This window comes from Vipera berus (assembly GCF_964194415.1).
Source record: "Vipera berus genome assembly, chromosome: 1".
In the NCBI taxonomy this organism is placed as follows: Eukaryota; Metazoa; Chordata; class Lepidosauria; order Squamata; family Viperidae; genus Vipera; species Vipera berus.
The window spans coordinates 50,902,831-50,920,251 of record NC_138202.1 but is presented as its reverse complement, the minus strand read 5'-3'; the positions used below and the strand labels follow the sequence as shown (position 1 = coordinate 50,920,251).

The 17,421-nt window shown below is 39.2% G+C and overlaps 1 protein-coding gene across 9 annotated transcripts in view; it reads right to left on the bottom strand.

Moving 5' to 3' along the window:
• The window catches only part of SPTLC2 (serine palmitoyltransferase long chain base subunit 2), a 67,911-nt gene that overhangs the window by 14,813 nt on the left and 35,677 nt on the right, over positions 1–17,421 (bottom strand). For all 9 annotated transcript variants that reach the window (XR_014026667.1, XR_014026668.1, XR_014026669.1 and 6 more), the window contains exons 7-9: positions 8,342–8,447; positions 7,398–7,617; positions 5,315–5,441 (exon numbers count right to left, since the gene is read on the bottom strand). Coding sequence is in view for 1 of the 9 variants with exons in the window: in XM_081329535.1 (XP_081185661.1) it covers positions 5,315–5,441; positions 7,398–7,617; positions 8,342–8,447 (453 nt within the window). In the remaining 8 variants the exon portion in view is untranslated. The remainder of the gene's footprint in view (positions 1–5,314; positions 5,442–7,397; positions 7,618–8,341; positions 8,448–17,421) is intronic.

Below are 17,421 nucleotides of genomic sequence, written 5' to 3'. Positions count from 1 at the left end.
ATTATATGGAAAATATTATTGAAAGATAAAAATAGTATATAAACATAATTCTTCAAGAGTTTTCACAGTTATGGTATCTCTCAAATTTGCTTTTCATTTACTTTTCATATATGGCTTTTAGAATGGGGAGAATATACCATATTTAATTAACATTCAGAGTTAATTATAAAGATTGAGTCCCAATGAACTTAAAATGGTATTATGCATAGAATTAGATCAGGCACTCACACTGCACCATGTACCACAGCAAAATCAATGAAGAACTGGTTTATATATATGTACACTGAAATAACCAACCTGTAACTAAAGCAAGCAACTGTAAATATTAGAACCGGAATAATTTCAGAAAGATGATGCATAATTCAGTTTCAAAAAAGTGTACTGCCTGTCTACATCTCTTTAAAGCAGCAATATCTTTTCCCAGAATCACGTAGTTAGAGCTGCACAGTCTCAGAAAAAAGCATGCCTGCTTCAAAGAGTTGGAGACAATTGCTAAGTTCATGGTCCTTCTATGGATCCAGTCTATTCAAGAGAGAAACTATACCATGAAATAATTAAAAAGACGTCAAACTTTGAGGACTAATCAACCAATTTGAAGTCTTGATAGTATTGTGGATATTCTTACAAAACACTCTGGGGTGAGGGAGTCTGCTCTTACCATGGGCATGGTAAATCATGAAACATGCATTTACTGGACATGAGAACATTGCTCATAATTTTGTCTATTTCCAGCTTTTATCTGTCCCTTTTCTGAGCAAATGGACACAATTCAAAACCCTGAATGCCTATCTCCAGCAATTTTATTTTTTTCATATACTGAAGGACCAATGTCAGGCCCATATACATTTTTCAAATAAAACTGATGTTGAAGACTGTCCATCTAATTTGCTGTAGAGGTCTCCGGCCATTAACTAAAAGCGTGTCTTTAAAAAAAAGTGAACTAAAGCAGAAAGACTAGATCAACAATATAGAAATACTTGGAGTAACTTCAAGGGCAAGGCAAAGGAGAAACCATTGATTCTTCCACTGTTAAATAGTCGCTGCCACCCACCATGATTTAAATGGTGTAACAGATGAATTTGCTTAAGATGAAATATGGATTGGGTTGGGAAAAGAAACAAGGGAGGGCTATGATTCAGAAGTAGAAAATGTGATTTACGAACAAGTGATATGTTTACTGGTTCCTCACTTAAAACTGAATCATGGGCATAGTTCCATCAAAAAAAACTACCACCTATCTATTGATTGCCACCAGTCAATGGAAAACACTAGAAACCTAAATGGATCAACTGGCTGACTCAAAATGAGGAAGATTATACTTCATACTCATATTTACTTCTCAAGAAATTTACTACTAATCTCTCTTGGTAGTTTACAAATTCCTACTATACATATGTGAACTTAAACCATGAACTATTAACTCTGTTCTTTTGTATTCCCAAATGAGAAAAGAAATGGAATACTTTTTCCTTCCCCACTTTCAAGTTCTTTGAGTGATGTTGGCTAGGATAATGCAATATACAAAGCTAAAATATTTAGTATACTGGGGGAATCCAACCATTGTGGTTCATAAACAGTGATTCATAGCTTACGTGATAGATGAACCTAGCAAATCAAGATTTATTTTACAAGCTACAGTTAGCAAGCCATAGCTAAGCAAGCCATAGCCATGAATCTAGTCTATAAATGTACATAATGAAAGATAATTCCTTCAAGCAGATTAATGTGCAGCAATGACTGCACATCATATTTACATTTTTTCAGATTACTTATAGTTTAGTCAATTATAGCTAGATAGGCAACTCTGGCTCAGCTATGGACTACTTTTTGCTATTATGTAATTTTTTGCAAATATTAAACATTGCCATTTGAATTCATTTAGTAATTATTCAATTCATGAATTGGGTAAAAGAAAATAAATCCAGCATTTTAAAAAAATTACACAATACCTTTGGACCAATATTTTCCTCTTTTTCAGATCCCTATCTGAAGTTATACACAAAATGTGTCCAAAAGTTTCCTTTAAATTTCCTTCTACCTGTATAAACACAATCTTCTCTAACACTCAAGGTTTTAATTAAAATCTCTTCTCCAAAGAAACCATATTTTCTCCATATTTCAGTTCTTTTTGGTTCAGTTGAACATTTATATAGATAGTTAATTTGTCTTAAAAGAGCCTTACTATGGTGGTTTAAACATGCGTATTTTATTTTAAGTTAAATGTTACAAAACAGAAGTTGGTTGGGGGTTGTAGGCTCTTATGAATTCTGAAAATAGGGACATACAAGTTAACTGGAGAGCAATATCTAATATGCTAAATATAAAAAATGTGGAAACAGATTTTAAGAACATAGCACCTGTATATAAACCAATTCATGTTCAGTTATGAAATTAAGATACAAAACTGTCAGAAATTGTATTCTTAAATTGCATGAATTATTTGAGACAAATCCCTGGGGATTATCATTATGAGTGCTAGACAGAAACACTAATGGGAATTGAAAGATTTGTTGAAACAAACAATAAGAAATAAAAGAAAGGAAGCCACTGTCCCCTTTCCAAATTGCATGTGCTGTCACCTAATTACAACTATTCACTCTTCATTAGCATCTTGTCCCATTCTGGAAATGCTATTTTCTGAAGCATGTGTGTTCTCTCCATAGGTCTTCTATTACCATCCTGTTTGGCCAAGGATCTTTTTTGGAATAATTACAAATATTTAGCAATATGCTACGGACATTGAAAATAAGTGAATTTCAAATTTAAAAATCTACCAACTGATTATATAGCTTATGAAGAAAATTCTCAAGAAGCCTACCCACAACCTCTCCTCATGGAGAATGTAAAACTTCTGTCAGACAGATTTGATCAAAACTGATCGGACAAACCAATTATCAATTCCCATAATAGGAGGCCTACTTAACCTACTTAATCATATATGGGGCTTCACTGTCTATGTGAAAAAGGTTATAAAACCAACATGTAACAAGATGCAATTTGAAAGTCCAAGTACTGAAAATAGCGTAATCAACTTTATACACACATCTCAATACTCACATTCTAATGTTATTTCATATCTCTTCCTGCTTCATACATACTGTAAATGCTACACAGCCTCAGCAATCTGATTATTCTGAGAGAGATGACTCTGTCTAGCATACAGGTAGTCCTCAACTTACAATCATTCATTTAGCAACCATTCAAAGTTACAATGGCACTCAAAAAGTGACTTACAACTGGCCCTTGCACTGACACCTAACAACCATTGCATTATCTCCAGAATCATGTAATCAATATTTTGGCGCTTGGCAACCAGCATGTATTTACAATGGTTGCAGCATCCCAGGATTGTGTAATCACTATTTGCAACCTTTTCAGCCAATTTCTGACAATCAGAATCAATGGAGGAAGATGCATTTACTTAACAACCATTACTTTGGGTAATGCCTATAGCCTCTGAGCAGAGCCACCTAGCTGGCCTTTTCAAAATGTTTTGAAGAGCTGATTTTGTGTCTGAAACTAGGGACCCAGGTTTGGGGCAGAGCCCATTTTTGGTCATGTTGGAGGTTTATTTATGATAAGCTGCTAAGCTTTATTTTAATATTTGTATATATTTTATTTTTTTAACTTTATGAACTAGCCAGTCACATACTTGTGATGGGCAGTTATGTAAATCAAGAATAAATAAACAATTTTATTTTCCAAATTTAAGAACACCGTATTATTATTTGATAAACTGCCACAACTTCTATTTTCAAAACAATCTGAAGCAAACTACCTCATCAAATTTTTGTGGCTGCAGTTCTAAAGGTTCCAGTAAGATAGCAATGGCAACTTTCCAGATACATTTTAGAGGCAATCTGAAAGACTCAAACTAAATTTTTTTTATCTACAAACATATAAGCACACCACTATAGTGTCAGTGAAGACAATCTATTCCCTCCATTTAGTTTATTGAGAAATCTGATAGCGCATAAGATACTTTTCATGTAAACATGAACATGGCTATACAATCATGAACATTTACAGAGTAACAGAAATATTCAAGAAGATACTTATATGCCATTTAAACCAAGGCATTTATCTTTTATCAAGTTTTCCCCCTGATAAAAAAGAGATATCCTATCTTTACCTGGCAATGATGTCAAGTTATATTTATATGAAATAAAAAGGATAAAATTATCTTTTTCCAAAACAGTCTTCTATAAAAGATTAAGACAAAATTTTAACAAGTTCCATAACTAGTGCCATCTCGTGGCCAATAGCAAAATTTAGATAGCTTTAATTAAATTGTGAGTTTAGAGGCCTTTTGTGTTAAGCCCAATGCTTTACATATCATCCCATATCATCCTATTAATATGAATCAAGTATTTTTAATATCCTGAATATAGCTGAGTAGGAAGAACTACTCAAATCCTGTGAAAGCTGGCAAACATACTAAATTTTCAATAAAAAGTGCATTAGTTTACTTAAATCCATCTCTAATCTCAGCACAGACTCCATTTCTAAAAGATCTGAATATTCAGTACCACATTCCATTAGTACCCAAGGCAATCAACCTGATTACTAAGGTTGTGCAATATTTTTGCAAATAGAGTTTTGGAATTCATAAGGATGTATATTAAATGTCTCTATTTCAATTGTTAAAGCAGCTACGGTATGTCTTTTTCATGTACGGTGGCTTCGGAAACAGGATGCATACATGTGTATCCTGTTCACAGAGCATGCGAAGACAACTGGGATTAGCTTCTGATACTGTTATATAAGCCTTAAAAATGACAGAGTTGTTTTACAAATTTCAAAAGATACTTTGTATATGTTCTGAAAGATCTACACAGTCTATGGATTTCTATAGTACAACTGTTAAAAGATTGATTCGTTATGTATAATGAATTATTTTTAGGCTTTTGCCAAGCATTTGAAGGGTGCTTTTGTAAAACATACTAGTGCAAATGAAGCATCACTCTTAGAAGCATTAAAGTAGCTGTTTCCTTTGCAAGACTCATACAATTGCTTTGCAGGCTGCCTTTTTTTGCTCACAGGTGTACATGCATAGACAATATTGATGCTGAACAGCCAGGAAAATGAAGTTGCTATGCAGAGACATAGATGCAAAGGCAACAGGGAGCAGGCTCCTAAGCAGTTTATATTATGATTCTTTGTGAAGTGCCTCTTTCAAATGCCTTATGTAGACCTATTCTTTTCTTCATGCTCCTGGAAAAAGTTATTCCCTTATTTATGCCAAAGCTAGAAAACCTATTTCCTTAGGTATAGATACACACACAAAAAAACTACTGTAATGACTGACTCTCACCAAGTGTTGTGCCATCTTCACCCATAATACACTTCATTGATGCAATGATTTGCTGAAGAACTGGAGGGGAAAATGATGTGGCATATACTGTACTGTGTGAATAGACACGAAGGTAATCAATCAGCTCCTGGTAAAGCAAATATAACAAATTATTAGATGATATATTCTTTATAATAGGTAAATTAGAACTGGTTTATTGAAACAGTATCTTGGAACTGAAAAGAAGTAGGTGTGAAAAGAGAATTCACTTAGTTGATGGTATTAACTAAGGTTCTGTAAAAATACACCAGTCATTGCAGTTAGCCAAATGGTTTTAGGAATAAATTCTATATAAGAACTGGATTAATATATTGAAAAATTACAAGACACTGTCAATTGTTAACTCTAACAAAACACATTATTATGCATTTGATTTATAGCATTTTTGCATATGCAGTATTTATTATTTTAAAATTATGCTAAAAAAAAGTTGAGGGATAATTCAAAATTAATTTCTTCCTGGTGACTACCCTAATACAAAGTTAGCTCAACAATTTTCAAGATATATTCAAAGGAAAGAAAAAAAACAAGGAATATTTCCTAGATTTTTGAATTTGAGTTCTTAGTATATAAATCAATTTCTGCATTTTTCCATGATTAACCATTATAGGCTTCCACCAAAGTATGCTATCACCAAGACCTTTGCTGAATTCTATTATAGTTTCTACTATAATAGAAACTATATTAAGCGTACTGAAGTGTGAAGCAATCTTAAATATGTCATATAGTGCTTTCAACAGGATTTTGTTCAAAGCACGTTTAGCTGAATATAATCTCTAAACATTTCTGACAACTTTGTTGAAAACTGACTATACTATAACAATTGAAGATTTTTTTAAATATAATTTTATTACTTATCAGAGTATAAAATAACCAATGAAACTGAAAATAGTGGAAAAAGAGAAAAAGTGTAGGATGAAGGGAGGAGAGGAGAAAAAGTATTAACTTCCAACTCTTTTCAGCACAGTAGACTAACACTACAAACTCAACTTTTTACTTTACATACTCAGTATATACTAACCATTTCTGCAGTAAAAAACATATATCAGTAAATCCCAAAGTCAAGGTTTCGTTTTTTTCTAACTTAAGCACAAAATCCAGGAGTGCTTTCCAGATAGGAAAAAGTTAGATGTATTCTTTTCTTTGATAAAAACAGTTAATTTGGCCATCTTCGCTAGTTACGTCAGTTTCTGCAACCATTCGTCGTCCATTGTGGGAATTAACATCTCTTTCCATTTTTGTGAATAAAGCATTCTTATTGCTGTCAACATAGACAACAAGAAATTTCCCATTTTTTTCAATGTAGTTATGATTTTGGAGTAACTGATGTACTGTACATCAATTTTCCAGATAACACCAAAGTGTTCAAACTTTTAGATGGCTGCAGCCTCATGGGATGGATCTTTTGAGGTGGTGCAAGAGATTAACCAAAGCCCCTAAAATTGAAAATATGACAAGCCAATCGTGAAATGAGGATGGGAGAAAAGCAAAGTGTACAGGAATAGTTTAAGTATTTAAGTATAAAGCCTTGCTTTCACTGAACTTTGAAAATTGTACTAGGGCTGAATTTCATTATACTGTATTAAATAAAGTATACAGTATTAAAAGTGAGTATGTAAGACTACTATTGTAAAAGGAGATGCTTTTATTAAAACAAAAAAAATAACCTTGAACAGCAATATTTTACTACATTTATATGTCATTCTTTGAGCAAAATACATCTAGCACCTAGAACAGACTACTGCCACTAATCTTCTGGCTTTAAAAATTTTAAATGCTGGCAGTAAGTAAATACGTTGGGCTATTTATTTTTTAATAGGAACACTGTGAAAAGAGTACAAAGAAAAACAGCACAGTACAAAACCACTTATCTGGTTCTTTCTTGTGATTTTCAGTAAACTTGTGCACAGCTTTTTAAAAACAAGTCTTTTTACCTAAGATTCTAATGGCCAGCTTCGGCATTCTGAAATTAGTAAATTGCTAATATTACTGTTAGAACTCTCTCCTTTTACAATTAATCAAATTCTCAATAATTATTTTTTACCTTCTTGCCTCCAACGTATCCTCCAGCAGCTCCAAAGCTCTTGGTGAATGTCCCCATCATAATATCCACATCTTCAGGGTTAAGTCCAAAATACTCGACTACACCCCGGCCATTGGGACCCAGCGCTCCTATACTGTGAGCTTCATCCACGTAGAGGTAAGATTTGTATTTTTTCTTAAGAGCAATTACTTCAGGCAGTCGGACTATGGATCCCTCCATGCTGTTACAGAAAACCACAAATCAAATTGAGAATCTCCCTAATAATGCCAAAATCATCTTTAAAAATGGTTTGCCTAATATTTTCTAAAATGGGCAGGAGATCTTATACACAGCAATCAGGCACAGAGTCATAAGTCCCAACCGGGAAAGAAAATAGAAGTGACCAAAATCCAAGGATCAAATTTTGAGTACGGTTAACTATTTCCAAAGGTTGGGAGGCTATGTTGCAACCATATATATTTAAAGGAGGACAGGGAACTTAGCAAACCTTTTAGTATAACACATATTTAAAAATCAGAATGTCAGTTGCTTTACAAATCATGGCAAGGACTTTTAATACTGCCATTTTAAAAACTGTTACTTAACATTTTAAATCCAACAAAACCAGTTCATTTTTTGGTTTGTGGAAAAGTATGATTAAATTTGTAGTAAATCTAGAAGCTTCTGTTCAAAATACTGAAGCACTCATTCATTTCACCAGGATTCCCCAAAATGTCCATGTGAAGAAAAAAACAGACTCCATTGCTGCAGAGCTTGAAAAGTAAAAGTAGTTTTACTGGTATTAGTACTACTTGGGGCATGCATGCTTATTACTGCTACATTAAAGAGAACTGCCAACATCAAGTAGTGAAAATCCTATATTTTGTCTTTCGTTACATTTTGCCTTAAAACAGAAATGAAAAAGTGAATATGGTGAATATAAATGGAATGGTGTTGTAGGGTACCTATATATGCCTTCAACAATGATGAGAATTTTTTTCCATGGCCTGTGAGTGCGAGGTTGCCCATATGCAATGGCATCTTTCAGGAGCTTCTCCAGGCTTTGCATGTCTATACACAAAGAGCATAGTTACAAACCTTTGTTACTTCAGAAAGGGACTAAAAGCAGAAACAAATAAAAAAGCACAATTGCAATAAGTATTTAGATCACGGGTCACCAACACCTGGGCTCTGGCCCATTACCGGGCTGCGGCCTATTTGGAACTGGGCTGCTCAAGAGGCTGGCTGGCACACGCAGCTAGACTTATGCGAGCAGCAGGCCGATGCGCATGCACACAGCTTGACTTGTGCGAGCGGCGGGCCAGCATGCACGCACATGTGTGGTGGCCTGCTGCTTGCATAGGCTGGTTCCCCTCTCTCCCCCACGCCAGGTCGCCAAGCCGTAAAGGTTGGGGACTGCTGATTTAGATCAACTAGTAACTCAGAAAGCCGTATTCTTATATGGATTAAAGGAACAATGACATGCGAAAATAAAATTGTATCTATATTTATGATGTTTATATAAGTCCAAATGAAATTAAACATTTTACCATCATGTTAACCATAGAGGAAACTGAATCAGATATGCGTACAGTAGAGCAATGTCTAAACTGATCCAAGAGAGAAAAACATTAGAAGCAACTAATGTGAGGTGAATTGATGAATACATTGGGAAAGCTAAACATGTGATTAGGCAGAAGAATTATCTAATAATACCATGACTTCTTAAATCACTTTATAAATTAACTAGAATTAAAGGTAAACAATGAGATCACTATGTCAACATAAGTATTCAGATGGTAAAAATGAAAGGTACTGTGAAAAGTTCAAAAAGGATATGTACAAGATGAGTAGTCATAGCAACATGGGAAGTGAAACTCAACATAAACATAGATGATACAGATAGTATCAAGTCTCAGTACTGATTTACTGTGCACAGCAATACTGATCGTCCATTAAAAAAAGAACTATTACCAACCTAGTAAAGTCAGTCAAATCATCTGATAGCTAGAAAATTTCCTCTATAAAGAAAAATTAAAATATCCTTATTTTAGAAAGATTAATAATAATAATAATAATAATAATAATAATAATAATAATAATAATAATAATAATAATAATAATAATAGTTGGAAGGGATCTTGGAGGTCATCTAGTCCAACCCCCTGCTCAGGCAGGAAACCCTATGCCATTTCAGACAAATGGCTGTCCAGTGTTGGAGCATTCACAGTTTCTGGAGGCAGGTTGTTCCACTGGTTAATTGTTCTAACTGTCAGGAAATTTCTCCTTACAGGTGAAACTCGAAAAATTAGAATATCGTGCAAAAGTTCATTTATTTCAGTAATGCAACTTAAAAGGGGAAACTAATATATGAGATAGACTCATTACATTCAAAGCAGGATAGTTCAAGCCGTGATTTGTCATAATTGTGATGATTATGGCGTACAGCTCATGAAAACCCCAAATCCACAATCTCAGAAAATTAGAATATTGTGAAAAGGTGCAATATTCTAGGCTCAAAGTCTCCCACTCTAATCAGCTAATTAAGCCATAACACCTGCAAAGGGTTCCTGAGCCTTTAAATGGTCTCTCAGTCTGGTTCAGTAGGAATCACAATCATGGGGAAGACTGCTGACCTGACAGTTGTGCAGAAAAACATCATTGACACCCTCCATAAGGAGGGAAAGCCTCAAAAGGTAATTGCAAAAGAAGTTGGATGTTCCCAAAGTGCTGTATCAAAGTACATTAATAGAAAGTTATGTGGAAGGGAAAAGCGTGGAAGAAAAAGGTGCACAAGCAGCAGGGATGACCGCAGCCTGGAGAGGATTGTCAGGAAAAGGCCATTCAAAAGTGTTGGGGACTTTCACAAGGAGTGGACTGAGGCTGGAGCCACCACACACAGACGGATCCTGGACATGGGCTTCAAATGTCATATTCCTCTTGTCAAGCCACTCCTGAACAACAAATGACATCAGAAGCGTCTTACCTGGGCTAAAGAAAAACACACCTGGTCTGTTGCTCAGTGGTCCAAAGTCCTCTTGTCTGATGAGAGAAACTTTTGCATCTCATTTGGAAACCAAGGACCCAGAGTCTGGAGGAAGAATGGAGAGGCACACACTGCAAGATGCTTGAAGTCCAGTGTGAAGTTTCCACAGTCTGTGTTGATTTGGGGGGCCATGTCATCTGCTGGTGTTGGTCCACTGTGCTTCATTAAGTCCACGGTCAACGCAGCCGTCTACCAGGAGATTTTGGAGCACTTCATGCTTCCTTCCGCAGACGAGCTTTATGGGGATGCTGACTTCATTTTCAAGCAGAACTTGGCACCTGCCCACACTGCCAAAAGCATCAAGACCTGGTTCAATGACCGTGGGATTACTGTGCTTGATTGGCCAGCAAACTCGCCTGACCTGAATCCCATAGAGAATCTATGGGGCATTGCCAAGAGAAAGATGAGACATGAGACCGAACAATGCAGAAGAGCTGAAGGCCGCTATTGAAGCATCCTGGTCTTCCATAACACCTCAGCAGTGCCACAGGCTGATAGCTTCCATGCCACGCCACATTGAGGCAGTAATTACTGCAAAAGGGGCCCAAACCAAGTACTGAGTACATATGCATGCTTATACTTTTCAGAGGTCCGATATTGTCCTATGTACACTCCTTGTTTTATTGATTGCATGTAATATTCTAATTTTCTGAGATTGTGGATTTTGGGTTTTCATGAGCTATGCCATAATCATCACAATTATGACAAATCACAGCTTGAACTATCTTGCTTTGCATGTAATGAGTCTATCTCATATATTAGTTTCTCCTTTTAAGTTGCATTACTGAAATAAATGAACTTTTGCACGATATTCTAATTTTTCGAGTTTCACCTGTAGTTCTAGGTTGCTTCTCTCTTTGATTAATTTCCATCCGTTACTTCTTGTCCTGCCTTTGGGCGCTTTGGAGAATAGCTTGACTCCCTCTTCTTTGTGCCAGCCCCTGAGATATTGGAACACTGCTATCAGGTCACCCCTCGTCCTTCTCTTCATTAGACTATACCAGGGGTAGGCAACCTTGGCTCTTTTATGACTTGTGGACTTCAAAACCCAGAATTCCTGAGCCAGCATGGCTCAGCTTGGAAACCTCTCCCTTTCCCCACAGCATGGCTGGCTCAGAAATTCTGGGAGTTGAAGTCCACGAGTCATAAAAGAGCCAAGGTTGCCTACTCCTGGACTAGACATATCCAATTCCAGCAACCGTTCCTTGTATGTTTTAGCCTCCAGTCCCCTGATCAACTTTGTTGCTCTTCTCTGTATTTCTAGCTTCAACATCTTTTTTACATCGTAGTGACCAAAACTGGATGCAGTATTCCAAGTGTGGCCTTACCAAGGCATTGTAAAGTGATATTAACACTTCACGTGATCTTGATTCTATCCCTCTGTTAATGCAGCCTAGCACTGTGTTGGCTTTTTTGGCAGCTACAGCACGCTGCTGGCTCATATTTAAGTAACTGTCCACTAGGACTCAAAGATCCCTCCCACAGTTGCTACTATTGATGCTATCACTTATACTATACCTGTGCATTTGGTTTTTCTTGCCTAAATGTAGGACCTTACTTTTTTCACCATTGAATTTCATTTTGTTAGATAGCACCCAATATTCAAGTCTGTCAAGATCCTTCTGTATGTTAAGCCTATCTTCTGGAGTGTTAGCTATTCTTGCCAGCTTGGTGTCACCTGAAATTTGATAAGTTCCCCATCTATCCCCTCATCCAAATTGTTGATAAAGATGTTGAAGATCACTGGGCCCAGAACAGAGCCCTGGGGCACCCCACTACACACTTCCCTCCATGTAGATGCAGTTCCATTGAGGACCACACGCTAAGTACAGCCAGTCAGCCAGCTACAAATCCATCTAGTGGTGATGCTGTCTAACCCACATTTTTCTATTTTATCAAGTAGTAGGTTGTGGTCTACTTTATCAAATGCCTTACTGAAGTCCAAGTAAATTATATCCACAGCATTCCTCTGGTCCACTAATTTTATCACCTGGTCAAAAGAATGTAATAATATTTGTCTGGCATGATCTGTTTTTGACAAACTCATGATGGCTTTTGGTAATGACTTTGTTTGCCTCTAAGTGTTCGCTGATTTGTTGCTTGATTATCTTTTCCAAGATCTTCCCAGGTATTGAGGTCAGGCTGATAGGTCTGTAGTTTCCTAGATTCATTTTTTCCCCCTTTTTTGAAGATGGGAACTACATCAGCTCTTTTCCAGTCCTCCGGTAGTTCTCCAGTGCCCCAGGATCTTTGAAAGATATAGTTCAGTGGTTCTGAGATCACATCTGTCAGTTCTTTCAGAACTTTAGGATGTAGTCCATCTAGTCCTGGTGATTTGAACTCATCTAGGGTAGACGGGTGCTCACTTACCATTTTTTTGCCTATCTTGAGTTTCTATTCTGTTTTTTATGGCACTTTTTGATAGGTTGGACTGTTTTTTTCCTCTGTGTAAATACGAATGCAAAAAATGAGTTGTTCTGTTTTCTCCCTGTTGCTTGTCACCTTCTTGCCACTTTCTCCCACTAGTGGACCAATCATTTCCTTAACTTTTTCCTTGTTTTTTCCTTGTTGAAAAAAAGCTTTGTTATTTTTGACTTTTAAATAGGGAGGGAAATGAATAGAGGCATAGACTTTTGTTGTTCTTAATAAAGTGAAGAGAATATCAGTGTGTGAAAGACATGTATATATTATTTCAGTTTTGAGCACACCTGACTCATAGCAACTTAGAGATAAAGATTTTAGAAAAAGCATCAGTTCTGAAGATCTGCACATTGGTTCTAGGAGGTTAAAGGATCCTCTGGCCGGGAAATACAGGGGCATGGAAATTGCCAAAGATGGTTTTCTATTTTCTGCCAACAGAAGTGTGCTCAAGTGACCTCCACTTTGGAATTCTACTGTTGGAACAACAAAAACCTTGGAACGAACTGATTAAAATTCCAGAAATTAAAGATGTAAAATCCTCTGAACAATATTCATTACTCATTAATGCTTTGAAAAACTGATATTGTAAGTTCAGAAAAGAAGACTTAGCCTTATAAAAAAGGCATAAGATACCATATTCAGAGTGAAGTCAATAGTATGCATATGTACACCATAACGTAAAGAGAAAACCCAAAATGCATAAGCTGTTTAATGAGGGTAAGAGACCAGGCAAGCTACTGAACAGCAATCAGATATGACTTTAGAATTGTAAAGTAGAAAGTCATGGAAGAAAACAAGTTAGATAAAATTCAAGCGCAATTAATAGAGGTTGAATGTATGTTTTAGACAACATGGATGGACTGCCAAACAGGAAGTAAAAAGATGGCATATAATGTCAAAATTTGACTTACTGTAGCTTGAGAATGGATCAAATGCCTACATTTCTAGTGTGAAGATTATTTATTTATTTTTTTAATAATTTAATTGCTCATGGGCTTTCTTTTTTGTTTCACAATGCCTTATTTGGACACTTATATGCTATGATATTTCATTATTGAATTTTCTTTTATCTGTATTCTACTCATAATGGTGCAATTTAATAAATTACAATATAAATTTCCTATGTAATAAATGGCAATTCTGGTCATAAACTTACTTTTTATTTATGAAAACTGAGTTGGGAGAGACACAGTAAAGAAACAAAACTGGAGCCGAGCTTGATTCTTTGCTTTTTCCTAGCATGGCTTTACACCTGACAGATAATGTCTGGATTAAATATTTTGTAAGAGGATTAACAGTGAAAAGGGAATAAGACAAGGATGTACAATGTCTTATTAGTTTGTAATGTATTTATAATCTTTGAAGAATGCTTGTGGAAACATCAAAGAACTATTGACTGTGGATGTAAACATACTGCCTTTGGATCAGATTATTGATATATCAACCCTCTTAGAGTAATAGCAGTTATTGATAGATCAATCCTCTTAGGGTAATACCTATTTTGAAATTGTTGCATCAGGCCTAGTAGTCATGGTGCTAGTCATTCCCGTAAAAACTATTATGATATAGTGTTGCAATATATCCCTTAGCCCGCGAGAGACCACCGTCCCTCAGATGGTCGGGTGTGAGTCTCTCCTACTGAGATACGGCCCAGGGGCGCAGTTGGGCCTGCTGCTGGCGTACCTACCACCTAATCGTGCAGCGGCGGCCCTGCCCGAGCTACTCGATGCCCTCTCAGGGTTGGTGGTTGAATTCCCAAGACTCATGGTCTTGGGCGACTTTAATCTACCGTCCCTGGGAGGATCGTCAGAACTGGCTCGGGAGTTCATGGCTTCCATGGCGGCCATGGACCTGTCGCAAATAATTTCTGGACCGACTCATGAGAGAGGCCACACCCCAGACTTGGTGTTCTTGTCTGGACGGTGGCGTGATGATATCGGTGGGGGCACCACAACTGTTACGCCCCTGTCATGGACCGATCACCACCTCCTGCGGCTAGACTTCCCCCTTGCCACCCCCCACCGTGGGTGCACGGCGCCAGTCAGATGGTACCGCCCTAGGCGCCTAATGGACCCTGATAAGTTCCAGGCAGCGCTTAGGGACACGCATGCACTCCCTGCTCACAGCTCGGCGGATGCCTTAGTGGAAGCCTGGGAAAAGGCAGCCACGGAGGCTCTGGACCGAGTTGTACCCTTGCGGCCTCTGACCCGGCGCAGATCCCAGCGAGCCCCATGGTTCACCGAGGAGCTCCGGGAGATGAAGCGTCGGAGACGGGGCCTAGAGAGCCGTTGGAGATCCAGCCGAACCGAATCCGACCGATTGCGACTAAGAATCCTCACCAGGTCTTATCTCGCTGCGATAAGGGTGGCAAAATCCAACTATTTTTCCACCCTCATCGCGTCCGCAGATAATCGCCCGGCTGCCTTGTTCAGGGTGACTCGCTCCCTATTAAACCAAGAGGTGAGGGAGGAACCCTTGCAGGGTCGAGCCGAGGAATTCGGTCAATATCTGCTGGATAAAATTGCTCGGATTCGAACTGGCCTGGACTCCAACTGGGCTGAGATGGAAGAACAAGACATGGACAGTCTTGTCGACGTCATCTGGGATGAATTTGATCCTGTAACTCCTAAGGAAGTGGACAGGATTATGAGAAGGTTGAGCTCCTCCACATGCTTACTGGACCCGTGCCCTTCCTGGCTGGCCTATGCAGCTCGAGAGGGGACACGTGGATGGTTCCTAGCGGTCATCTCTGCTTCTCTGAGTGAGGGTCACTTCCCCACCGCCTTGAAGGAGGCGGTGGTGAGACCTCTCCTCAAGAAGCCCACCTTGGACCCATCCTCTTTAAATAACTTTCGTCCAGTCTCCAATCTTCGCTTCCTTGCGAAGGTTGTTGAGAGCGTGGTGGCGCACCAACTTCCTCAGATCCTGGATGAAGCGGTTTATCTAGACCCGTACCAATCGGGTTTCAGGCCGGGCTACAGCACGGAGACGGCATTGGTCGCTCTGATGAATGATCTCTGGAGAGCCCGGGACAGGGGCTATTCCTCTGTCCTAGTCTTATTAGACCTCTCGGCGGCTTTCGATACCATCGACCATGGTATCTTGCTGCGACGCCTCAGGGGACTGGGAGTGGGAGGCACGGTTCTGCGTTGGTTCTCCTCCTTTCTCCAGGGTCGCTCGCAGTCGGTGCTGACAGGGGGACAGAGGTCGACCCCGAGGCCTCTCGCTTGCGGAGTCCCTCAGGGGTCGGTCCTCTCGCCTCTCCTGTTCAACATCTACATGAAACCGCTGGGTGAGATCATTCGCAGTTTTGGAGTAGGGTTCCATCAGTATGCTGATGACACCCAGCTTTTTATCTCAACTCCAAACAATATCAGTGATGCCCTAGACGTGATGTCCCGCTGCCTGAAAGCGGTCCGGGAATGGATGGGGAGGAACAGGCTTCAACTGAACCCGGACAAGACTGAATGGCTGTACGTTCCGGCAAACCAGGATATTCAGAATGTCCCATTGCTTAACATCGGGGACATGTTACTACCCCGTTGATAGGGCCCGCAACCTGGGTGTCCTCCTAGACTCGCAGCTCTCCCTAGAAGACCACATAGGAGCTGTGACCAAGGGGGCCTTCTCCCGGGTTCGACTAGTTCGCCAACTACGGCCTTATCTAGACCTGGATTCCTTACGTACAGTCACCCATGCCCTTGTGACCTCTCGCCTAGACTATTGTAACGCTCTCTACATGGGGCTGCCCTTGAGATCCACTCGGAAGCTTCAGCTGGTGCAAAGTGCGGCGGCACGGACACTCTTGGGAGCCTCCCGATACTCCCATATCACACCTCTCCTCCGTGCGCTGCACTGGCTTCCGGTTGCCTTCCGAGTGAAGTTCAAGGTGCTAACAATGACATACAAAGCCCTACATGGCATGGGTCCGGACTACCTACGGGAGCACCTTCTGCCGATGTCAGCACCCCACCGTCCTGTGCACTCCCACAGAGAGGGCCTCCTCAGGGTGCCACCGCTCAAGGAATGTCGGCTGGTGGCCCCCAGGGGGAGGGCATTCTCAGTGGGTGCGCCGGCCCTCTGGAACAGTTTACCAACCGAAATCCGGATGGCCCCCGACCTCCGTACCTTCCGTCGCGACTTAAAAACTTTCCTGTTCCAGCAGTCTGGCCTGGCATGATAGCGTTAATTGGGGTCCCAGTCTGTTTTCACTATTGTTTTTATTACTTTTTATTGTTCATCTGTATACCTTCCTTCCTCTGTACACCGCCCCGAGTCCCTCGGGAGAAGGGCGGTTTATAAAAACTAATAAATAAATAAATAAATAAATAAATATCAAATAATGCCCTGCCAGAAGTGATGCCTGGTGTCTGGGCTGGGCATCAAGGGAAGCTTGCGGCAGGCGTCCACTCTTTGTAAGTTACATGATACAGAGAGCAGGTGATAAGCTTTCTCAATAGCATTTTATAGTGTATCCTCCCCACTCCCCCCACCAAAAAAGCCACAAAAAACCTAGGATGGTACTGTCTCTGCTAGCATTTGATAAAAAAGCCAAGGAAGATCTGTTTCAGTTTGCAG